The 25,118-nt window shown below is 59.4% G+C and overlaps 1 protein-coding gene across 1 annotated transcript in view; it reads left to right on the top strand.

Annotated features, from left to right (window-relative positions):
• SH3TC1 (SH3 domain and tetratricopeptide repeats 1) overlaps nt 1-24,236 on the top strand; it is a gene marked incomplete at its 5' end in the record, with an annotated part of 32,083 nt that extends 7,847 nt beyond the window's left edge. Inside the window, 13 exons of the mRNA XM_079709235.1 lie at nt 582-728; nt 1,360-1,540; nt 2,350-2,426; nt 3,271-3,466; nt 6,493-6,626; nt 8,324-8,362; nt 10,213-11,958; nt 14,537-14,717; nt 15,838-15,988; nt 17,638-17,760; nt 18,445-18,595; nt 19,516-19,712; nt 23,884-24,236. Of these exons, the coding sequence (XP_079565361.1) occupies nt 582-728; nt 1,360-1,540; nt 2,350-2,426; nt 3,271-3,466; nt 6,493-6,626; nt 8,324-8,362; nt 10,213-11,958; nt 14,537-14,717; nt 15,838-15,988; nt 17,638-17,760; nt 18,445-18,595; nt 19,516-19,712; nt 23,884-24,141 (3,581 nt within the window). The 3' untranslated portion in view covers nt 24,142-24,236. The remainder of the gene's footprint in view (nt 1-581; nt 729-1,359; nt 1,541-2,349; nt 2,427-3,270; nt 3,467-6,492; nt 6,627-8,323; nt 8,363-10,212; nt 11,959-14,536; nt 14,718-15,837; nt 15,989-17,637; nt 17,761-18,444; nt 18,596-19,515; nt 19,713-23,883) is intronic.
• Nucleotides 24,237-25,118: the final 882 nt, after the last annotated feature.

Below are 25,118 nucleotides of genomic sequence, written 5' to 3'. Positions count from 1 at the left end.
CGGGTCTGAGCGCGACTCGCCCCCAGGGCAACTGAGCTCTCACTGGCCGAGCACAGACCAGGAAACCCTGTTTCAACCTCAACCCAAGTGCTTTCCTTCTGAAACATTCCCTGTTCTAAGGGAGACTTGGACCGTCTAAGTGTCTCTCCTGGGGAAACTTGCTGCCCCACTCCCAGTCTGAGGGCTGAGGAAGTGAGAAATTAGACTCAGAATGACAGTTTCTTGTGCCCCTAGAGCAGGGCTGTGCCCACGCCTGCAGTGTACGTGATCTCCTTGATCTCCCATCCCATCTCATAGAAGAGGAGACCGAGGGTCCTAGAAGAAGTAACTACACCCCGCCCGACCTTCCCAGGGCACAGGGAGGCAGATGAGTTGTCCACCATCATGGCTGGTCCTCTCGCAGCCCAGATGGTCAGACCTGTGGCCTGACCAGGTAGTGGACAGTACTATGAGTCCCCAAGGGCCGGGTGGTCTGTCTCCCTGGGCTTGGTCGGCGCAGGGCTCGGCCAACACCCAGCCATGAGGGCTTCCCTGCCCCCGGCCTGGATCCCACTGGTAACCAGGGCTGTCTGCTTCCCCAGGCTTCACTCATCACTGCCTGGAAAACCTGCTTGTGGACCAGACCTTCTGGCTGCTCGAGCCTGATGAGGACCAGGAGACGACCATCCAAGTCCACGTGGACGAGGAGGCCTTGAAGTTGACGCACGAGAGCCTCCTTTTCCAGGAAGGTGAGCGCTGTGCAGGCGATGGTAACCTTGGTCAGGTCCTCGCTGGGCTGGGGACGCCCTGGGGCTACAGGCAGCAGAAGGGCTCTGGAGGTGCCGGAGACTGAGGGCACTTGGGGCAAGGAAAAGCCCTCTCCAAGAAATAACAGAAAAGGGGTTTGGCCAGCTCCCCGCTAAGCCCTAGTTCCTGACCAAGCTATTGCTCTAAGTACCTCAGTGGCCTCACAGTTGGGCTCTGAGGCTGCAGCAAACAGGGCATTAGCTGCCTGTCCTTCCCCAGCCACAGAGCAGACAAGAGGAAGCCACTGCGGCCGGACTCGTCGGTGGTGGTCCAAGCAGGAAGGGCCCTTGGGATCACATGTCAAGCCCCTCATAGCCCAGATAGGGAAACTGAGGCCCAGAGATCCTGAGGCTGAGCCACGCTCCGGGCAAGTTCCGGCAGAGGGGGGACTCCAGCCTAGGTCCGGCGTCCAGGTCTGGGCCCCTGGGGCCTCCAGTGTCTTTCTGTGGATGCAGAAACTGGGGTGGGGGAACCCCTGCAGGTATTCCTGGTGGAGAACAGGTAGTCCCGCCTGCAAACTACAGCTGTCCCTGTGCCCAGCCGCCTGAATGACCACCCTCTGCCGCTTTGAAGGGCCTTTCTTTGTCCTGTGTCCTGACCACCATGTGAGAGTGATGACTGGCCTCCAGCCCCTCAGGCAGGCTTCGGGGTTTCCACAGGCAGAGGCGGCCCTGGCAGTGGACTCTTTGGCCCCCAGACACAACACGTCGTCAGAGGAGGGGACAGCAGTGGAGCCTTTGATTCCATTCCATCAGTAGGTACCGACCTTTGCTTCTCTGCTTCCTGTGGGTCCAGCGTGCTCTCCGGCCTTCCGGAGACTCCCCCAGGCCCGGGTCCAACCGTAGGCCAAGGCGGGTAGATGGGGACCGGTGTGAGCCCGAGGCAGACCTGGCCACGACCCCTTCTGCTATTTTCAGTGTGTGGCTTCAGCAAGCCAGTCCAGCTCTCTGGTCCTCAGGGCTGCCACCTGCACAACAGGACAGTGACACCTCCCGGCAGGGCTGTCCTGGGATGAGATGGCCTAGGAGTGTACAACATGGGGCTCTGGATTCCTGTTCTAGCTTGTTCTGGAAAGCTTTTGCGGGAGCTACATAGCCTGTGCTCATAGTAAGGGAGCACGCAGGGATCTGTGCAAATAAGAACCAACGCAGGGACAGCCTGGGGAAGGCAGGGACAGGTAACATGCAAGCTCATGCTCATGTGCTGAACGTGGGGCATAAACTTGGCTTGAGCTGGCAGCCAAAGCAAAGAGAGAAACTACATCTCCTCATGTTCAGTGTCTATGAAATGACAGTCCGTGGCTGAGGTTCTCTCCCGGGGTGATGGAGGGAGGTCCCCGAGGATGCCAGCGTGAGGGAGGGCAGGAGGCACCTGGGCTGGGGGGTGTGGGGCATGGCTGGAGCTGAAGGCCGCACACGTGGGTGTATGTGTGTGTGTGCGCACACACGTGCAGTGGGGGCAGGTGGTGGATTTCGCTCGGGTCCCTGGGGACTGTTGACCTGTCCAGCCTACACACAGTTTCAATCCACCCTAAACCTAAAATCCTCTCTCATCCCACTCCAGGTGGGCTCTTAGGGTCCCCTGGGACCCCATCAACGACTCCATGGGTGGACCTGTGACGCCGGACATCCAGCCGATGGGTAAATATTTCCACTGGCCCTCCTCCCCTGGGGAAGAGGTGGGTGAAGAGGGGCAGGCACCAGCATTCCCGAAGCTTCTGCGCCCACCCTGAATCCTCCCCAAGGCAGATAAGGCAGCTAGACTCCCCTCCAGTTCCTGAGGCAATAACAGAAGCTCAGAGAGGTCCACTGGCTGGTCCAAACTCACACAGCACGCGGGGAGGCCAGGCCGGTGTCCCTGGTCACTCCGCCTCTAGAGAGTAACTTCCACACCCTATTTGACCAGCGCTTCTGCAACTTCTGCTCTCTTTCTGGCACTGGGTCAGACACCTCGGAGGACCCTCAGACGGTGGAGGTGGGGTGGGTGGGCGGGACCCCAGCTGAATTCACCACGTGTGCAGATGGAGGAATGAGAGGCAGGGGTCTTGTTTAGAAAAGATGGCCTGGGTCCCTGGTTCAGTGCATTGGTTCTGCCCCAGGTTGCTTGATGTCTGGATGGCCTGTGGACCTGTTAAGTGGACATAAGGCCCCATGGGAGGACATTTACAGCTGGATTTACCCTGGGTGGGCCCTGGCCTTGGAGGCCAACAGCCCTGGGCCAAGTTAATCAACATCCCCAGGCCTCAGTTTCGTATCCTCAGCGTGGGGATAAAGAGGCCCCCCGCTTCAGGTACCGCATGGATGTCCAGCCCCTCGTGTGCGGTAGCCCTGCACCCTGGCTAGGTGCTAAATCAGTTCCTCAGCAGGACGGCATGTTCCCTGGCCGGGGACACCACCCATGTGGCCGAGGGCCACCCGTCTGACTGCCCACCCACCCCCCGGCCCTATCCCACCCAACACTGACCGTGTGGCCTCCTTCCTGCAGCTGTGGGCCTGGCCTCGGCTGTGGCGGACTGCCAGGGCTCAGGGCCCGAAGACATGACCTTCCGAGGCGGTGACCACATCGAGATCCTGGGTGCCCAGGTGCCTGGCCTGTCCTGGTGCCTGGGCCGGCATGCGGCCTCCGGCCAGGTCGCCTTTGTGCAGACGAGCCTCATCAGTGTGCAGGGCCAAGCGTCTGAGTGAGTGGCTGAGGCCTCACCCCCCTCTGACTCCACCCCCTGCCCCTGTGGGAACTCTACCCGGTCCACCTGCTTCCCAGGTGACAGATCCGCAGTGTCCTGGACGGCACCTCCTGCCCCTCCCTAGCCCCTCTTCCTGGTCGTCACTCCCACCTCTGTCCCCAGGGCCGGGCCTAGCCCAGGGCCATCCCACTGTCCCCAGGGCATGACTTCAGCTTCCTGTCTGGACCCCTCCTGCCCTTCCTCTAAGTGCTGCCAGGGTTGGTCCTTGAAATACAAAGGTGTCCACGTGCATGGGTGTCTTGGGGCTGCAGGGACAGCACCACAAACTGGGGGCTTAAAACAACAGACTGGAGGCCAGACGTCCAAATCACGGTGTAGCCAAGGCCGAGCTCCCTCTGGGGGCTCCACGGGAGGGGACTTCCCGCCTCTTCCAGCTCCTGTGGCTTCAGGCAGTCCTTGTGGCCGCATCACCCCAACCTCTGCCTCTGTGTTCACATGTCTTCCTCCCTGTCTGTGTCCTCTCGTCTGTCTCTTGTAAGGACACCAGTCATTGGATTTAGGGACCATCCGGATAACCCAGGATCATCTGCTCATACCAGGATCCTTGACTTGATCACATTTGAAAAGATCCTATTATTTCCAAATAAGGTTACCTTCTGAGGGCCCAGGGGGACATGGATTTGGGGGGGACGTTATTCAAGCCAGTATACCCTGCCATTCCCCTTCATAAAACCCTTCGAAGCTCTGGGCCTGTCTTTCAAGGCCTCTTGCAACCCAGGCCCTGGTCACCCCCAGTTTCAAAGGCCACCACTCACCATTGTGTCACCCTGAGGTCAGCGTGCTGGTTGGCTCACCCCTTCTAGAACGACTCTGGGTTATGCGCCTCCCTCTACGTGAGATGTCCCCTCCATCCCGACCATCCCGTTTTCCTGGGGGCTCTCGATGGACCCCAGTCTCATCTCCAGTGGCTCATCCCTGGGCGCACCCTTCCTGGCTGTGCTCTTCTCCCCGTGTGACCTCCCCACCCCCATCCAGGGAATTCTGAGCCAGGACTGTCTGGTCACCTCCAAGTCCCCACTGCCTGGCCCTGGGCAGCAGTAGGGGGGTCTTGAGAGAGTGGTCAGCCGGCACAGCTGTGTTCTTGACCTTTTGTTGTTAAGACCTCAGCCCAGGAGTCAGTGTAGAGAAAGGACCCTTCACAGGGTGAGCATCTGCCCCTCAGATGCATTGTGAGATGCTCGTCCTCAGGGCCCCGCTAGCCCTGACATCCCGTCTCATTCTTGTCTGGCACCTCAGACAGACCAACGCCTCCCAAACCAAGTCTCAGAGGCCACTTTGGCTTCATGACATGTCCCACCAGTCACTCTGTTTCCTAATTCAAGTGTCTGTCTGCTCCATGGCCTCCTGTTCATCAGAAGCTGTTTGAAGCTGGGCTGGGCTCGGATGCCCAGAGCAGCAGCTAGACACAAGTTTCCCAAAGTGTGTTCCCCCCAGGGCTCCATCTCAAACTTCATCAGTGAGGATGTGCTTTCCACACGCCCTGGCTGGTGGTCCACAGGGATTCCCAGCGCAAGGAAGGCACCCAGAGTCTGAAACTTTTCTTTCTCCTGTTGAAATGCATTTTTCACACTTGACCTCCAGATAACACTATCAGCTGTTGTTCTGTGGGACACACTTTGGGCACCCTTGGTAATCATCTCTGGGGAGACCACAACTGCTCAACAGATGTCTGGGCTCCATGTGACTTAAACATGTCCTGAGCTTGCTAACGGGCTGAGCTGCAATTGCTGTGGGAATGAGCCAGTCTGTTTTGCCCTCCCTTAACCAGAAGGGTGACAGGGCCCAGTGCCATTGGTCCTGTTTACAGCTGGAGAAACCCTAACAACTTCCCTCATTCACTCAACAAATGTTTACTGAACATCTTTCCTATTCCAGATCTGAGTCTTTTATCTTTTGTTTAATGAGCATTCTGGTAGCTATTCATTTCTTTTAACTTTATTTTGACATAATTTCAGACTTAGGGAAAAGATGCAAAAAGGGCATAAAATTCCTTAATGTCCTTCTCCCAGGTTGCCCAAATGTTGACGTTATGACATTTACTTTCTCCTCTTTTATTTTTTACTTTTTTTTTTAATTCTTTGGGAGTCAGTTGCAAACACAATGTCCCTTTACCCCTAAATAATGCAATATGTGTTTCCTGAAATCAGGACATCATTTGCATGACCACAGCACAACTGTCAAAATCAGGAAATTAACATTGATAGAATCCTATTTCTGCAGACCTTAGATTTTACCAATTTTTCCGGTAATTCCCTCTATAGCCAAAGAAAATTCCAGACCCCATGTTAGTACCTGTCTGTCTCTTTAGTCTCATTTCCTTGATCTGAGACAGTTCCTTGTTCTCTTTGTCCTTTAGGACACCGACACTTTTGAGGAATACAGGTCTATTTTATCGAATGTCCTGCAACCTACCCTAAGGTTTTCTTTAACTTCTTAAAAGAGCTCCCTCTAAGTTCTGAAGTACGTTTGAAAGTTTCATATTTTGCTGGTAATTTAGCCCTGTAAGCAGAAGTTGCCTCCCCCTCCCTGTCTCCTTCCCTTCCTCTGTTCCTTCCTGTTTTCCTCTCCCTGACTTTTCGGAGCACACACGTGCCCTGAGCTCGTGTTGTGTGAGGCTCTGTGTGGAGCTTACAGTGTGGAGCGATCAAGTCTGCCTGCAGCTGTCACGGCCGGCCTTGCAGGGGAAGGAGCATTTAAGGTGGTGCTTTGAAGGCTGCCCAGGAGCTCACCTTCCCAGGATGCTGTGACCAGCTGCATCTGTCGCAGCATTTCCTGCTTCTGGGCGTCTGCCTCTGGCCAGACAAAGCAACCTTAAGGGCCGGGTCTATTTTGTTTTTATCTTGGTGTCTTCACTGCTCGGCACAAGATAGGTATGCAGGGACCATCTGTCAAGTGAGGGAGTGGAAAAGGGTCTTTGTGAAATCTTGGAAATGAGCAATCTAAATGCACTTTATTTTTTCCAGCTTGGAAAATGTGATTTTTCTCAGTGAAGAGGAAAGGTCTTTCTTCAGCAGTGAAGGACGCTTTTCTGAGGAGGATGCCAGGCAGCTACTGAGGAGGACGTCCAGCACAGACGTCTGCACTGTGTACAGCTTGGGTAGGTGTGCGGGGTGCTCCTCCCGCCCCCCTCGGGATGACTGCGGGCCCCTCTCAGGACCCGCTGCTCATTGCACCCTACAGCCCATGATTTAGGGCATTTTTCTCAGGGCAGACTTCTGCAAAGACCATGAACGGTGCAGAGCTTTCCCGTGGCTGAGACCCCATCAGCCCTATTCGGTCAGCACCGGGCCCTGTGAGTTTGGACTGTCCATTCAGCAGAGCTTTGGATGGATCTGGCTTCACCCACTGTTCACAGCGGCAACCCCTCCTCCCCCGCACCCACCCCGCTTCCCTTCGGGAATGTTCTGCTTCCTCCGTCATGCCACAGTAATGAATGCCAGCCCCTGGGCTCTTAAAGGTGATCAGCCAGATGCTGTCACTGCCTGCCTGGTAGGTGGGGACATGCCGGGCCAGACACAGAGGAGCCAGGGTAGGGGGCCGGGAGATGCAGGAAAGTGGGCCTGAGCCTCCCAGCTGCCCGAGGGTGGGCCTCAGCGAAGCCTTTTCTCCGCTAACTCCAGGTGCCAGCCTAAGGACCCCTGCTGCACTGGGGCAGGGCCAGCGTGCGGGCCCCGGGCTGCAGTGCAAATCGTAGATGAAGGAAGCGTGTCAGCAGCCACAACGAAAGGAAATGCAGCAGAGGGGACGGTGCTGGAGCAAACTTACCCCCAACTCCCACGGGTCATGGGGATGTAACATTACAGCTCATTCCTTCATTCCTCTGGATGGAGATAAATGCTCGCATGTGTACACACCCACACAGATATATGTACACACATGCACACACACTCACATGAATACATACAGACACATCCAAAGCCATACACGTGCACATATACCCACATATCCACACATCCACAATGTACATATACATACGCACACACTCGTGTGAATACAAACATACACATCCACACACATATGTACACATACGTGTACCTATGTACACACATCCACACATATGTGCATATGTACACACACATCTTTTCTGCCTGCTGGCTGACACGTGTTATAAGGCTTTTCCTGCCAATATTAGATTTAAACTTTCAAGATCCCGCAAATCAGTTTTTCTTCCTAAACAGGCATACTTAAATTTGACCTTGGCATATCAGGCTTAAGCCAGCCTGGCACACGATTTCTTCTCTTTCTGAGGAGGCCACATTGGGACCCTCGTTAGTGGGGTGTTGTGGGATCCTCTTGCCGGATGCTGTGTAGTTGACAGCACTTCACACTTCCCATGTGTTTTTACAGCTCTTTTTCTCCTTTGGTTTCTATGGCAACGCAGTGGGCAATTAGTGCCAGCCCATTTTCAGGAGGCGGGAACTGAGGCGCAGGGGAGCACTGGCAGTGGGAGAGGAGGGGGTTCAATCCCAGCTCTGCCGCCCTGCCCCTGGGAGAGCTGACGGGATCAGGAGGGAGCGCGTCCCCTGTTCCCAGAGCGGGAGCAGCAGAAGTCAGCAGCCTCTCAGGGAGGATGGAGTCCTGCAGGGGTGGACACATCCCTATAGGGCGGGCACACATCCTGGAAGATGTGGCTTCTCGGCCAGTGCCCCACCCCACCCCCGGCCCAGCCCGTTTCCCCTCAGGGAGCTGGTGTCACGGATGTTACAATTCTGGTGCGCCCCCCACCCCCCGACTTGGCCCTGGGCACAGAGGGTGCTGGCCGGAGCGTGATGCTTTCTTTCTCTCCTTTTTCAGACACAGAAGAAGCTGAGATGGAGCAGCAGAAAGAACATGGTATGTTCTTCCCACACGGCCTGGGGTCCCTCCGGGCATGGGGCTGGGCCTTGGGGTGATGCTGGACAGAGGGCGCGGAGCTGGGCCTGGATGGGTGCTGGCCACGGACCTTACTCCTCCGTGGGGGAGGGCTGGAGGGGGGACGTTGGATGAGGTGGAGGTGAGGCTCCCCTCCACTGCCGCAGCAAGTCCCCAACAAACGTGCCAGCCCCCCCGTACTGTGCCCATGTAGGGAGGGTGACCTCTCCATTGCCAAGCCCATGCCTGGTCCCCCTGCACTGTCCCCAGCAAAGATGGACCATCCCCGCCATTGTCTGAGCTCATGCCTGGTTCTGGGTTCCTTTCAGGTAACCTAGAACAGCTGAAATTTGCCCCATGCCTTGCTTGGAGGGATGAAGAGGGTGTGGAGGTTGCTGAATTTGGAGCCTTATGTTGGAAAAGTCCCTTGAGGATCTGCTCTTTCCTGTGGGGGGCTGGTTCAGGGAGACCCCCTCCTTCTCCCTCCACACTTCCTCTCCCCACAGTATGGGGTTGGAGTCAGGGAGAGCCTGGGGACACAGGTGCCAAGGACCCTTTGAGATTCCCTGGGGATGGGATCCATCTAAGCACAAACACAGAAGGACCACTTTGGGAGGTGGTTGAAGAGGCCCGGAAGCCAGCCCACCGGGGTCCCAGGGCTATTCCAGGGCCCTCCTCCCCCCCAGACCCTCTGCAGGCTCGTCTTCGAGGAGGATCAGCTGTCGGGGACAGGATAACCAGGGTAACGTGGGAAGGTGCCCTGGGGAGCCCACTCGCCTCCGCTGGATGCAGTCGTTTCTTAGCTAATCAAGTACATGGTCAAGTCGCACATTTGCCGCTCAACCATATTTAATTTTTTAAATTCCTAGGCTTTACAGACTAATAGACAGGGTTTTTTTTGTTTTTTTTTTGTGGTACGCGGGCCTCTCACTGTCGCGGCCTCTCCGGTTGTGGAGCACAGGCTCCGGACGCGCAGGCTCAGCAGCCATGGCTCACGGGCCCAGCCGCTCCGCGGCATGTGGGATCTTCCCGGACCGGGGCACTAACCTGCGTCCCCCGCATCGGCAGGCGGACTCTCAACCACTGTGCCACCAGGGAAGCCCTAATAGACAGTTTTGAACATATTTTTCTACCAAGTGAACTCAAAACAGACGAGTCTTTATATCCTGGTTCTTTCCTTCCAGACAAATTCCCCTTCAAAGCCCATGTTTTTGCAACAGGAAATGCAGCTTGTTTGCTCCTCGAGGCTGGACATGCCTCTGGGCGCTGAGTCCATCCAAGGCCAACAGTCCCTTGGCGGGCAGCTGTGGGCACCTCCTTGTCTCCAGGCTCTCCGGCACTCCTCTTTAACCCTTTAGTGACCATGAGCCTCAGATTCCCAAACCAGCCAAGATGAAGGGGGAGCCCCGGGCTCTGGAAGCCATTCCCAGTGTTTCCTGTCATAATGACCCCCATGCTAGAGCTGGGCAGATGGACACACAGGCCACTGTCAGTTCTGTGGATGCTTTTGAGCTCATGCTGGTCAGAAGATCTGATTGGCTACTGATTGATTTCACGGGGATTCCTCACCTGGCTGAGAGGGAAGGACAAAGGCAAGGAGCGTTTCTCGATAAAAGCTTGGCCAACCTGCTCCGTGTCCTCCCAGCAGTCACTCCTACTGCGACCCCGCACCGCGCCCAGCTCTGCGCTCCACAATCCACAGAAATCTCAGACGCTCAGGGCAGCCCCGTGGGAGAGGTGACAGGGACCCTGCAGCTTGGGGAGGGACGCTCCTGGCCCAGCCTGGACTCAGGTCACACTCTAACCCATGTGGGCATTCTGGTCACTTGCAGAGATGCCCCCGCCTTGCCTGCACCCAGAGCCATGTGAGACCCTGCAGAAGGTGAAGAATGTCCTAGAACGATGCAAGTCCTGCCAGGGCTGCCCCAAGGAGCCAACGTCCCTGGGTGTCCACAGGGCATCCAGTGGTGTGAACTCGCCAGACACTAAGTCCTGCTGGGGCTGCCCCAAGGAGCCAGGGTCCCCGGGCGTCCACGGGGCATCCAGTGGCACAAGCTCGCCGGACACCAAGGAGCCCTCCTTCCGCCTGGACGCCGGGGATGCCCGGGCTGACCCGGAGGCCCTGGGCTCCCTGCTGCTGTTCCTGGACAAGCCCGGCTTCGGGGCCGGCTTCCAGGGCCTGTATGACCTCTCCCCGCCCCAGCTGAGCAGCGTGTTTGGCAGCTTCACCAATGAAGAGGACCTGGCCCGGCTTCTGGCTGAGGCCCGGGGGGTGGCCAAGAAGGCTGGGCTGCCCATGGCCCTGGCCAGGCTCTGCTTCCTGCTAGGGCGGCTGTGCCTCCGGCGGCTAAAGCTGTCCCAGGCCCGCGTGTACTTCGAGGAAGCCCTGGGGGCGCTGGCGGGCCGCTTCGGAGACCTCGTCCTGGTGGCGGCCGTGTACACCGGCCTGGCCGCCATCCACCTGCGGCAGAAGAACAGGGAGAAGTGCGCGCAGGTGGTGCCCAAGGCCTTGGCCCTGCTCCTGGGGACGCCCGGCCACGTCGGTGGCTCCGAGGCCGAGTTGGGGCTCCTGAAGCTGGGCCTGCGGAGGGCTATCGGCGCCTGCAGCCCGCAGGCCGAGGCCCGGGCCTGCTTCCTGCTGGCTGAGCACCACGCCCACCGCAAGCAGCCCGAGGAGGCCCTGCCCTTCCTGGAGAGGCTGCTGCAGCTGCACGGGGCCTCAGGGGCCCCGGGCGCCTCATGGCCCGTAGACTGCTACCTGCTGCTGGCGGACGTCTACAGCCGCAAGTGCCTCCCGCACCTGGCACTGAGCTGCGTCAAGGTGGCCTCGCAGCGGGCGCAGGGCTCGCTGGACAGCGCGCTCCGGAGTGCGGCCCTGGTCCTGCGGGGCAGCCCCCAGCTCCCCCGCCTCCCTACCCAGCTCGCCCCCTACCTCCTGCAGGCCCTGGCCTCCCCGGCCTCGGGCATGGGGCGGGCGCTGCGCGGCCCCATATACGCCAGCCTGGCCCGGCTGCACAGCCAGCACGGGCGACAGGGCAGGGCCATCGCCTTCATGATGCGGGCCGCAGAGACGGACGCCCAGATTGGCGGCTGCATGGTCGTGGACCGCCTGGTGGCCCTCGCCTGGTTGCACGTGCTTCACAGGCAGATCCCGGCAGCCCTGGACATCTTGGAGTCCGTCCTGGAGGCGGGGGTGGCCGCCCTGGACCAGGAGGGCGTGATCGCCAACATGGTAGCTATTGCCCTGAAGAGGATGGGCAGGACTCGGCAGGCAGCCGAGGGCTACTACCGCGCCCTGCGGGTTGCCAGGCGCCTGGGTCGCCAGCGGAACAAGGCGGTGGTCCTGGCCAACTTCGGGACCCTTTGCCTGCAGACCGGTGCCGGCAGGCTGGCCCAGCACTACTTCCTGGAGGCCGTGAAGGTCTTCTCGCGGCTGCCCAGCGAAGAGTGTGGCCCAGACTTCACCCAGGTGCTCCTGCGGCTGGGTCACCTGTGCACCCGCAGGGCCCTCACCCGGCAGGGCAAGTGCTACTACGAGTGGGCCTTTCTGGTCGCCGTGGAGACGGACCATTTGGAGAGTAAGTGTGGGGCACACTGGCTTCCTGGAAAGAAAGAAAATACGTTTTCTTTCCATCTCTGTTCAGAACACACCTGGGGTTTGCGATTCAGAGGCGAGCGGTTGTTTTTGCACTGACAATGCCGAGTACTGGAAACCAGCAGATGTTTGCAGACGCTTTGAGGGTGTCCCACTCTGGGCCAGATGTCACCAGGGCAAACGACTCATCCCGGTTTGCCTGGGACCGTCCTGCTTTGTGCATTGAAAGTCCCGAGGCCGGGAATCCCGGCAGTCTCCGACAAATAGGCGGTGGTGACCCTGGACGTAGCCCAGGCCAGGCGGGGGCAGCTGTGCCGAGGAGCCACCTGGGCCTTGAATGCTGGGTGCTTTAGCTGGTGCTGACATCTCCCAACAGCCCTGCACACCTGGCATCTCCCCTGCACAGAGGGTGCAGGGCAGTTGCTTCATCCAACAGCTACTTGTGTGAATATGCCAGGCTCTGTGTGGGGCTCCACCTACAAATGGACCCGAGTGGTCCTCATTGGGGGCTGGTGGCCAAGCATGGGAAACAGATGCCTGGGTCACAAGAGCCACAAAAGCAGGAGCTCAGCTTAAATATGGGCAGCATCAGGCCTCAACTCGTGGGTTGGGGCAGTCTGATTAGTCTGGGACTTGAGGGATGAGGAGGGTTTAGCCAAGCACGGGATGGGGGTCTGGCAGAAGGACAGCCAATGCAAAGGCCCTGGGGTGAGTGAGCTGGGCCACACAGGGAGGTGCAAAGTTTGGAGTGGGAGGGTCAGGTGGAGGGGTGGTGAGAACCTCAGGTGGGAAGCTAGGCAGGGGCCCAGGAGCCCATACTGTGGTTTGGTGTTTTTCCTGAGAGTGCTGGGGAGCTACTGAGGGATGTAGACCACTCACTGAGGCTGGAAGGGGTCCCTCTGGACCTCCAGAAGGAACCAAGAGCTGGGTCCCTGACCCTCCCTCTGCCCTCAGGCAGGTCCTGGTGGTGCTCGTCAGTGGAACGTGCCCCCCCCCGCCCCGCCGTGTGCCTATCAGAAACCTCCTTTGGCCCACCTCCCCAAACCTGGGCACTGGGGGATTCAGACTTGGGAATGCAGAGCTGGGGGACCCAGAGGGTCATGTTGTTTGCTCCTCCCCCATATTGAACAGTGAGGAGACTAAGGGCTAGGGTGACACCCCAGGGTCACTCAGTGCTTGGTCTGGCTCCTTTTTTAGCCCCTTTCAGTGGTTTGTGTCTTTCTAGGATTTGTCCATTTCATCTTGGTTACCTAATTTGTTGGCATACAATTGTTCATAGCATGCCCTTTATTTCTGTGAGATCGGTAGTAATGTCCCCTTTTTCACTCCTGGTTTTAGTCATTTTCATCTTCTTTCTTTTTTTTCTTGGTCAGTCCAGCTAAAGATTTGTCAATTTTGTTAATCTTTTCAAAGAACCATCACTGGATTTCATTGATTTTCTCTATCTTTCTATTCTCTATTATTTTATCATTTCCCCTTGAACTTTTATTTTTCCTTCCTTTTGCTTTCTTTGGGTCTAATTAACTTTTCTTTTTTCTAGTTTCTCAAGGGGGAAGTTTAGGGTTTTGATTTGAAATTTTTATTCTTTTTTTGACACAGGCATTTACAGTAATAAAGTCCCTCTAAGCACTGCTTTCTCTGCATCCCCTAAATTGTGGTATGTTGTGTTTTTATGCTCACTCATCTCAACTATCTTCTAGTTTCCTTCCTTGACCCACTGGTGATTGAGGAATATGCTGTTCATGTCTACAGATCTGTGAATTTCCCAAACTTCCTTCTGTTACTGATTTCTGATTTCATTCCATTGCACCTGGAGAACACGTTTCCCATGATTTCAATCCTTTTATGTTTACAGAGAATAGTTTTGTGATCCAGCCTCTGGTCCGTCCTGGAGAATGTTCGTGGGCACGTGAAGAACACGTGTTCTGCTGTTGCTGGGGACATGTTCTGTGGTCTGTTAGGTCTGGTTGTTTCGCCGTGTCGTTCAAGTCTTCTCTTGGCTTGTTCATCCCCAGCTCATTTTTGATAGTGGAAGTTCCCAACGGTTCCCAACCCTCTGGTTTTAGGAGAGGCAAGTATGGCTGAGGGCTTGGAGCCCGGCTTCATGAAGGAGCATCGGCTCTGGAGTACCGGAGCTGGATTTGAATCCCTTCTCCACCGCATGCCATGTGCTCCAGCTTTGAACTCAGCTTGCCCCTCTGCCACAGAGGGGTGTCGGTGATCCCTGCCTTGTCCGCTCAGTGTGAGGGCAGCCCATGTTTGGCTGGGAGGAGCTTTGTGAAGCAGAAATAGCACCCTGGTGCGGTGGGAGAGCCCGGCCAGGACGGCCCAGCCTGAGGGTTATAAAAGTGGTCGGTGCTGCCCCGCGAGCCGCTGTGACGTGCGTGGCCTGGCCCTGTCTCGAGATGCTCGCCAGCTGTGTGACCTTGAGCAGGACACTCAGCCTGTCTGCATGTGCAATGACCCCAGCTCACAGAGGCAGGCACCCAGCAGGAGACTTTGACCCTGCAAATGTTGCTGTGATGCATGATGGGGACCTTTTCCTTTTGTCTCCCGCCCAGGCCAGCTGCACGCCGTCCAGCGGCTGTGTCACTTCTACAGCACAGTCATGCCCAGTGAGGCCCAGTGCGTCGTCTACCACGAGTTCCAGCTTTCGCTGGCCCGCAGGGTGGCAGACAAGGTGCTGGAGGGGCAGCTCCTGGAGGCCATCAGCCAGCTCTACCTATCCCTGGGCACTGAGAGGTGAGGGCTGGCCCTGGGGGTGGGAAGGGTGGTGAGGATGCTGGACCACCGTCCTAGGACAGCCCCTCCTCAAGGGCCATTTCATCCCTTAGTGTCAGGTGGGCTCTGAGCCAGCAGGCCTGGTCTCACCCCCAAGGGAGGCAGAGCATGTGTTTCTGGACCCTTCTTCCTGCCGTGGTGGCTTCTGGAAGCTGACCCCTGTCTGTCCTGAGTCTTTTCTCGCTGGCCCAGCTCTGGGCGAGGTAGTATGGTCCTCGTCTGTCCCCTCAGATGTGAGGACAGCAGCCACATGTGCCCAGAGGATTCTCATCCACTGGAGACAGCTGACTGTCCCACCTGCTTCCCTGGGACAGGATTTCAGAAACACATGTGAAGAAGCCCACCCAGAGCATCCTGACCGGGGGTGGGTGACAAATGGCTGGACCACACAGCCTGCAGGCTGGCAGAGTCTCACAACACCCCCTCCAGTGTGGGCGCTCCCCGAGGGCAGGGAAGGAGCCAGGTTCCCCAGGACTCAGGAGATGTGCCGGTCTTGGCCTCCGCCCCTCATCCTCGGGCCTCGGTTTCACAGCAGGACCAATGGGCCAGCGACCTAGATCGATGCTCCACAAAGTGGGGACCCCGGATCAGCAGCCTCCACCTCGCCGGGGCGCTGGTTGGAAATGCACATTCCCAGGCCTCACTCCAGACGCCCTGAGTCAGCAGCTCTGGGAGCAGAGCCCTGCGATTTTTGTCTGAACAGCCCCCTGGGTGGTTCCAGTGCTCCCTTGGTGTGAGAACCAGTAGCCTGGACAATCTCTAAATTTCTGCCCAGTGGCCACAATCCCTGCTGCGTCTGGAAGTGACATGGGCCTGTGTTTGGGGAAGTGAGGCAGACAAACAGCACACTCCTCCTGCCCTGTGGCTGCCTGTTTCTGTCCCAAGGGCCTCCTTCATCTTTGCTGGACAAGTTGCTGTATGTTCATCCCGGATCTCCCAACAGCCTGGGAAGGGCAGGCTCTTTTCCTGCTCCTGACGTTTCAGGTCCACGGTCACCAGACGGCCCTGGGGAGAGCCCCGTCCACTCCACGCGGGCGGCCGGCCTTGGAGACCTGTTCTGACCGCCCACATCTAATTCCAGGGCCTACAAATCCGCGCTGGACTACACCAAGCGCAGTCTGGGGATATTCATCGACCTGCAAAAGAAGGATAAGGAGGCATACGCCTGGCTCCAGGCGGGGAAGATCTACTACATCCTCCAGCAGAACGAGCTGGTGGACCTCTACATCCAGGTGCGAGGGCTCCGGGCGTGCACGCGTGGTCACTCACCCACCCGCCCACTCATCCCTAAGCCACCGCATGCCAGGTGCCCGTGTCATCTCCCGCCACCCCAGGCCTCCAGCATCTTCCATAACCAACTGAGCTCTGGGGACAGAGGCTCCGGGGACAGTGCTCCCGACTGTGTTGGTACACAGCAAGTGCTCAATAAATGTGCAAATGTTGTGCCCACTCAGCTGACACACAGAACTTGCTTCAGCAGCGCACGGCATTTCTCCTTAAAAAACACATTTATCGGGCTTCCCTGGTGGCACAGTGGTTGCGAGTCCACCTGCCGATACAGGGGACACGGGTTTGTGCCCCAGTCCAGGAAGATCCCACACACCGCGGAGCGGCTAGGCCCGTGAGCCATGGCCGCTGAGCCTGTGCGTCCAGAGCCTGTGCTCCGCAACGGGAGAGGCCACAGCAGTGAGAGGCCCACGTAGCGCAAAAAAAAAAAAAAGGGGGCTTCCCTGGTGGCGCAGTGGTTGAGAGTCCGCCTGCCGATGCAGGGGACACGGGTTCGTGCCCCGGTCCGGGAAGATCCCACATGCCACGGAGCGGCTGGGCCCGTGAGCCACGGCCACTGAGCCTGCGCGTCCGGAGCCTGTGCTCCACAACGGGAGAAGCCACAACAGTGAGAGGCCTGCTTACCACAAAAAACAAAAAACAAAAAACACATTTATCACAGAAGCTCCGTTTTTTGACAGTTTCTCAAACATGACGTGATTTGACACAAATTGAGGGACCCAAGAGCCTTGTGGGTTTTTTCCTTTTTGGGCACCTGCTGTGTGCCTCCCCTGGGCCAGGCAGGGGTTGACGAACCAGATCAGGAGCTGGCAGCTGGTGGAGGGTGCAGCCTCCTCTATAAGCAATGCTGCCTGGGGCCAGGGCTGCGACACAGAAAGGAGCCGGGCGTGCGCTCGGTCAGCCTGGGGTCACGGAGGCTGTTTGAATTGTAGGGCGGTGGTAGGCATATGGGGTATTCCTGCACCAGGACTCATAGGTGCAAAGGCCCAGTGGTGCCCGGGGGTGTAGCAAGGTCTGGGCTGCGAGCTGCTGGGTGTGGCTGGACTGTGGACCAGGGCTGGTCCCCTCAGTCACTCGGCGTTTTTTTCTGAGCACCTACTATGCACCAGGCACGTGAGAAGCCCTGGACGCAGCAGAGGAGCTACAGCCTCAGTCCTCCAGCGGGAGAGACAAGTGGACATGCGGTCGGGTGTCCCTAAGTGCTCGGGAGGGAAAATAGGGGGGCCCAAGGAGCCAGGATTTGGGAGCCCCAGGTGAAGCCGAGCAGAGGCTGCTGTGGTCTGGGCATGGCCGGCGGGATTTGGAGGCTGGCTCTGAGCTCTGTCCCAAGTGCTTCCCCAGCCCACACGTGCCGACTCCTGGGGCCTCAGCTGGAAAGGCCTCCTGGGACACAGGGCTTAGATGATTGTCCTCATGCCAGCAGGTGACGAGGGCCCCGCATGCACAGTGTATGAGAGGAAAGAGCCCTCACTCCATGTCGGTGTGATAGAGGGTCCCGGGCGGCCGGCGGGTGGCTGTAAGCTTCCCCCAGTGGGCCCGGCCACCTCGCCCTGCTGGGTCACTGGGGGTCCCATGAGAGTTTGCATCCTCACAGGTGGCACAGAACGCGGCCCTGTACACAGGGGACCCCAAGCTGGGGCTGCAGCTCTTTGAGGCGGCTGGAGACATCTTCTTCAACGGGACCTGGGAGCGGGAGAAAGCCGTGTCCTTCTACCGGGTGAGCGGCTGCTGTGGGTCCAGGCGGGTGGGCCTCAGGGGGCATCCCTTCTGGAGGCAGGGTCCCCCACGTACATGTTTAGTTTCCCAGTGGCTTGGTCAGGGATGGTCTTGGCCCCCATCCCCAGCCTGGGAGGTACAGAGCAAAGAAGGACCATCGTAGGACGTGCATCCCAGTGATCCAAACAACCCTGGGATGCGAGGACTGTCCCCATTTTAAAGATGAAGAAACAGGCTCAGAGAGGCACAGGGGTGTGCCTAAGGACACACAGCACATCAGGGGGAGGACCCGGACCAGGGCCCAGGTCTGCACGTGCCTGCCAGGGAGGGCAGCTTCTTCCCGTCCATCTACCCAGCTCGTGCGTGTGGCTCAGCCCCAGGGGACAGATAAAGGCGGCGTATTTAGAGCCTAGAGGGGTGTTGGACCTTCCTGGTCAGGCGCCCATCACCCAGGAGGGTCAGGGCTGGTCTGAGTGTGTGTGGTGTAGCTCGATGGGCGAGGCTCACACCCAGCTTGCTCATGGCCCAGTGACGCTGGGGGTGTCACACCACTCTGAGCTGGCCTTTCCCGGGGTGGGGGCAGAGCTGTGTAAAGCTCCAGTGGGTTAGTGGGGGCTCTGAGGAGGGTACCGGGCCTGGCTGGCTGCTGTGGGCGGAGGCCTGACCCGCCCGCCTGTGCTCGCAGGACCGGGCGCTGCCCCTGGCCGTGACCACGGGGAGCCAGGAGGCCGAGCTGCGGCTCTGCAACAAGCTGGCAGCGCTGCTGGCTGAGACGGAGGCGCCGCAGGAGGGCCTGGAGTTCGCCCACACAGCCCTGGCGCTCAGCATCACCCTGGGTAAGCCGCACCCCGGGCCCAGGGCCTCCACCTCTGAGGTCTGAGTGTGGCCGCAGGTCTCCCGGGCTGCAGGTGCCTCTCCTGTGGGCCAGGCTGCTGAGACGGGCAGCAGCACACCCGCCCCGCCCGCCTGCCCGGGGTCTCAGGAAGCGCCGCAGGCTGGACGAGCAACACCAGCTCTGTGGCTCCCCCGCCGCCCCCCGCCTTGCTGACCACGAGGCTGGCCAAGGCGCCCTACGCTCGTGACACTCCCGAACCTGCCAGGCGGGCCCACCCCGTGCCTTTCTGCCTGCTGTCCCCTCCCGCTGTCCCTTCCCCACTCGCTGCCAGCAGCCCCTGCTGGCTGGCCAAAGCCCAGTCCCCTTTCCAGAGGCCAGTCCCTCAATGCCCGGCATCCCTCTGTCTGTCATGTGCTGTTCCAGGCCGCCTGTCTTCCCTGAGACAGGGAACCCAAGAGGGCTGGGCACACAGTAGGTGCTCAGCAGGGGAGCCCTGGAAGGGAGAGGATCTTGGAGACAGCCTCATGTGGCGACTCCCCGAGGACGGGGTAGGGGCTGCTGACTGTACAGCGGGAGGCCAAAGGTCATGCTTGCAGGTTGACAGGAGCCCTGGCACCTGCAGGTGCACAGACTGCAGGACTTTGGGCTCTCCAGTCAAAACAGTAACCAAAGCCCCCTGTCCAGGAGGGTCCGTGCAGGCCCAGAGCCAGGGCATCGTGATCCATGACTTTGCCGCATCCCCGAGGAGGAAGGGGAGTGGGCCTTATCAGGTCCCCTTTACAGATGGGAAAGTGAGTCTGGGGCCAGGAAGGGGCTGGCTGGAGCTTTGAGACGGTGACGGCCTGGGTGCTCCTGGCTGGCCTGTGCCCTGCCACCCTGAGCAGCCGTGTCCTCACTCGTGGCCCCTCCCTGTGTCCCCAGGGGACCGGTTGAACGAGCGGGTGGCCTACCATCGGCTGGCCGCCCTGCACCAGCAGCTGGGCCACGGGGAGCTGGCCGAGCACTTCTACCTCAAGGCACTGTCGCTCTGCACCTCGCCACTGGAATTTGACGAGGAGACCCTGTACTACGTGAAGGTGTATCTGGTGCTCGGCGACATCATCTTCTACGACCTCAAGGTGGGCGGGTGCAGGCAGGGCTGGGACGCTGGGGTGAGGCGGCCATTGTGCACCCACACCAGGGAGGCCTGGGTCCAGGTCCTCCACCAGTCCCAGTGGTCTCCCCGGAGCTCTGGGCTTCCTGTGAGGAGCAGGTGAGGCCAGCGGACACTCTCTGAGTGCCCCTGTGGGTCAGGCCCTGCCCTCTAGAGCTCAGGGTCAGTGCAGGAGGCTGACGTGTGAACAGATGCTGCGGCCATTGGGTAAAGGACAAAATGGAGCATAGGGCTTCCCTCGTGACGCAATGGTTGAGAGTCCGCCTGCCAATGCAGGGGACACGGGTTCGTGCCCCGGTCCGGGAGGATCCCACATGCCGCGGAGTGGCTGGGCCCGTGAGCCATGGCCGCTGAGCCTACACGTCCAGAGCCTGTGCTCCACAAAGGGAGAGGCCACAGCAGTGAGAGGCCCACGTACGGCAAAAAAAAAAAAAATGGAGCGTAGTGGCGGCAGGGGGCTCCTGGAGGAGGTGACTGCAAAGCTGAGTCTCGACAGTCAAGCAGGAAGTAGCCACAAAATAATGGGGGAGGGGGATAAAGACACTCCTGGGGCAGGGGAAGGGTCACCATTATTCCCAGAGACCCACGTTGCAAGGTGCAACCCAAACCCTGGCATCTCCTCCAGGAAGCTTGCCAGTCTGTGCAGAGCTCTTCCTTCCTGGAATTCTCACATCACCTGGATGGAGGTAGGGGCGCTATTATCACCTCACTTCACAGATAGGGAAACTGGGGCTCAAGGTGGGGTGCCACAGGTTTTATGGCAGGGATACCACTCAAGCACCCTGGCTGAGCCGCTGCCCTGTCAGAGCCGCAGGGCTGGGAGGAGAAGGGGACCGCTTTCCATTTGTCTCTGAGCACCGCAGTGGATGCAGACAAGGGCCTGGAAATGTCTCCTCTATTGTTCCCCGCCACTCCCCGCATGGGCAGACATCCCCCATCACCCCCACTCTGGGTCTAGCACAGCACCTGCACAGCGTCCCTGCTCTGTATTGGTTGAGGGGTGAGGGTGCCCCAGCCCAGGGGCTGAGCTCTTTCCTTTCCTCCCCCAACTAATGGCATCTAGGAGCTGGGGTGGCCCTGGAAGATCCCCCACTCCCTGCAGGTAACCCCCAGTCCCCTGCCTAGGGCAGACCAGCCTGTGCACTGGTGACACATGGTGGTCAGAAGTGGTCACTGCAGCCTCTGCTATGTCAGAGCCAGGTAGTGCTGGGGGACCCCAAGGGCAGTGATGACACCTGCAGCTGAGCCCCACCGGGGTCCAGGCTCCGTGCTGTCCGGGCTCTGTGTAGTCCAGGCTTCATGCTGTCCGGGATCCATGCTGTCCGGGCTCCGTGCTGTCCGGGCTCCGTTCTGTCCAGACTCTGCTGTTTAGGCTCCGTGCTGTCCAGGCTCCATGCTGTCCGGGCTCCGTGCTGTCCAGGCTACATTCTGTCCAGACTCCGTGCTGTCCGGGCTCCGTTCTGTCCAGGCTCCATGCTGTCCAGGCTCCGTGCTGTTCGGGCTCCGTGCTGTCCAGACTCCATGCTGTCCAGACTCCGTGCTGTCCGGGCTCCGTTCTGTCCGGACTCCATGCTGTTTAGGCTCCGTGCTGTCCAGGCTCCATGCTGTCCGGGTTCCGTGCTGTCCAGGCTACATTCTGTCCAGACTCCGTGCTGTCCGGGCTCCATGCTGTCCGGGCTCCGTGCTGTCCGGGCTCCTTGCTGTCCGGGCTCCGTGCTGTCCGGGCTCCGTGCTGTCCGGGCTCCATGCTGTCCAGACTCCGTGCTGTCCGGGCTCCGTGCTGTCCAGACTCCATGCTGTCCGGGCTCCGTGCTGTCCAGACTCCATGCTGTCTAGACTCCATGCTGTCAGGGCTCCTTGCTGTCCAGACTCCGTGCTGTCTGGGCTCCGTGCTGTCCGGGCTCTGTGCTGTCCAGGATTTGTGTGGTTGACTCTTCAGATGCTTTGCTGCAGGAGGAGCTGGTGAGCCCACAGGACAGGGCAGAGACTGAGGCTAGGAGTGGGCAGCTAATTACGGTAGGATGAGGAATAGCGCGCTGGGCCTTCAGCACCTGGGACTCTGCAGCCCTGTAGCCCTGCGGGCATGGGACTCTGAGGCTCACACCCTGGCACCCTGGGGCCCTGCGACCCTGCTCATTGTCTCCATATCAGGGGCCCCCTCCCGGGCGGGGGGCCTGGTGGTGAAGCAGGACTGGGGCCAGCCTCTCCCGAGCCAACCTCTCCGTTCACCCAGAGCCCTGTACCCCTGGACGGTCTGAGGATAGGGCCACATCGAGCACGTACCACCCCAGGTTCTGCATGATCAGTTCTGTACCTCAGCAGGGAGCCATGTGAGGTTCCTCAGCTCAAAACAAGAAGGGGAAACTGAAGCTGGGGAGGTGAACAGATTTGCCCAAGATGGGGAAGGGGGGGTGAGCCAGGCCAGGGTCAGCTCCAGACACCAGGTGTCTGATCTAAGGCGGAACGCTCGCTGGCCCCTGACACTGGGAGGGAGCCCTGGGGATGGCGGCTAATCTCTCCACGGTCACTCCGGGCAAGAAGGAAAGGGCAGGGCTGCAGCTGAGGCCAGGTTCCCTTGGCTGGGCAACTGGGGTCAAGGGGCAGAGAACTCCTTCTCTTCCCTCCAAATGGGCTCCCCAGGCCGTGCTACTGTCCACAGCCTCACCGTGATCGCCCTGCCAAGGCCATGCCTGCCTTTACCATGCTGAAGCCTTGGAATTCCCTCACCTCCCATCCTTCTCCACGTGCCCAGGAGGGAAAGCAGCCCCCTCGTGCCCTGCGTGGGGAGGGATGGGAAGGAGAGAGAGGGCCTGGACAGAGGCAGGACCATCTTTAGCCTGTGTGTGGTGGGTCATAGCTGAAAGAACGAGGCTTGGACTAGGAAAGATTCGGGTGTGAATTCTGGGTCTGCCACCCGCTAGCTTCTACACACACATGTGCACACATGCACAGGAATGCACACCACCACCCCCAACCGCCCACTCTGGCCAATTCCTTCCATTATTTGGGATGTCTCCTCCTCCAGGAAGCCCTCCCATCCCACCCCAGGCTGAGTCAGGTGCTTCCCAGGCTCCCACAGCTTCCCTCTGTTTCAGTGCTGGTCGACCCTTGTGGTCCTGTAGTCCCAGAATCAGCCGTGTTGGCCTCCCCATCCCTGCCATCCACACAGGGTCCTGTGCCTGGCCAGGGCCGGGGCTGGGACAGTGTCGCTGAACTGCTACACACACCTGCTTTAATTGTCTTCTGGGTCCTTGCTCTGGGGTGGGGGGCAGTGAGGGGCCAGGGCTGGTGACTTTGGACTTTGTCCTCTGTCCTGGGCAGCCACTGTGAGCAGGGGGTGGCCGGGCTGGGTTTGGGTTTAGAGCAGTCCCTTGGGTGACCTCGGGTGGAGGACCTGGGGAGGCTGGGGTGGGAGACAGGAGTTGGCGGGGGTGGGGGAACATCCCAGCCTGGGGACGTTGGGTTTGAGGCAAAGATGTGTCTGAAACGGGATCCCATGTCCTGGGGGGAGGCATGCCCCCTTGGAGTTGCAGGGGATTCTGAGATGACACCCGTGAGTGGCTTTGCACTGGGCCTGGCCCGGGGAAGGCCGTTCGTGCTGGCATCATTGTGGACATGGGCTGGAGGGAGTCAAGCCATGGCCACCCTGGGCCGGGGTAGCCCTGCTGGGGGCTCTCAGAGCAGCCGGTCAGACCCCAGCTCAGCTCAAGGGGAAGCCATAGATGTCCCCCCAGGTCCCAGGGGTGAGCAGGTAAGAGGCTTCCAGGATGAGGGGATGGTGGGTGCTACGAGGTTCGAGACCCTGGCTCCAGGAAGGGGAAGGACCAGTGAGTCTAGAGCACAGGAGGGACCAGGGCCACCGAGACACCAGTCCAGGCCCCCGCAGACCTCCAGTCGCTCTCAGGCAGCCCTGGGAGCAGGTGGGCGCCTCCTTGGGGGAAGCATGCAGGGCCAGCCCAGAGGCACTGAAGCTGTGGCCCATCTGAGGCAATGAAGCATCCTGTCCCCCTGGAGCCCTGTCGTGGGCCCAGCCCTGGGCTTGGAGAGGCAGGCAGGGCACAGCCTTGGGGGAGACAGCTCCCCCAAAGCACCCGGTGCGGAGCTGTCCCATCGATTACATGCCATCTCCCCTGCAGGACCCGCTCGACGCGGCCGGGTACTACCAGCTGGCACTGGCAGCAGCTGTGGACCTGGGCAACAAGAAGGCGCAGATGAAGATCTACACGCGCCTGGCTGCCATCTACCACAACTTCCTCCTGGACCGTGAGAAGTCCCTGTTCTTCTACCAGAAGGCTCGGACTTTTGCCACCGAGCTCAACATCCGCCGGGGACATCTGGCCCCTGGGCGGTGCTGCGGGCGGGCGGCCTGGCTGGTCCCCGGGCCCCCGTCCTGAGCCGTGGCCTCCGTCTGTCCCAGTGTCTCAGGGGGCTTGCTTCCTGGGAAATGGGGGCACGAGGGCAGTGGTCAAATAGCAATAAATGTTTTTTGCTGAAACCTGGAGTCCTCAGGCTCCCCTCCCTGGGCTGCCTCATGGGGAGTGTCTGGGGACTGGGCCCTGTCCCCGGGGGCCACTCTGCTGCTGCAGCCCGTCCTCGGGTGTGAGCGGGCAGGACTGTGAGTCTAGCCGACCCAGGCCAGGTCCCCCCAGCTGGTCACTCATGGTGTGGCCTTGGGCAAGTCCTTCCCTCAAACCCCAGTTTCAGGTCGTGGGATTCCCTGGGCCTCTTCCCTTCCCTGGACCCTCACTGAATGTCCAGCACTGTGCTGTCTGCCTTTAATCCTCAAACCACCCTGTGAGGTCGGGACTGTTATATCTGTTTATAGTTGAAGAAACAGAGGCACAGAGAGGTTAGGTCTGTTGCCTGAAGTCACACAGCAGGTAGGTAGGGGCAGAGCTCCAGAGCCCAGCATAGTAACCACTGCACCACTCTGCCAGCCTGCCCCATGTGATGTGTCCCATTAGGACCCAAGGGCAGGTACATGGTTCCATACCTCTCTACCCCAATTCTGTGTCCTGAAAGTGATGGAGACAGGAGAAGGGGGTCCAAGTGCCCCCCACCTGGGTGTCCTCCTGCCCAGCCTGGCCAGTCCCACCTCCAGCCCCCAGTCGGCCCTCAGGACACGTGGTGTCACGGCCTCCAGCCCGACGTGAAGTCCACTGCTGAGTGTATTTAAAGGCTTACCTGGGCCGTTTACCCCAGCCCTCCCTGCCCTCTCTCTCCCCTTCTGTCCCAGCAACCCGCTAAGGACCAGGAATCTAGGCAGGGTTGAAATCAGCTCCCCGACTTCCAGACGGGGTGCCAGGTTCAGAGGCCATGGGCATCCCCAGTGACTCTCACCCACCCCACAGCACTATTCCAAGCTTCTCTC

This window comes from Hyperoodon ampullatus (assembly GCF_949752795.1).
Source record: "Hyperoodon ampullatus genome assembly, chromosome: 1".
NCBI classification, from domain to species: Eukaryota; Metazoa; Chordata; class Mammalia; order Artiodactyla; family Ziphiidae; genus Hyperoodon; species Hyperoodon ampullatus.
Note: the sequence above shows the minus strand (reverse complement) of the source record. Positions and strands in the feature narration are given on the sequence as shown.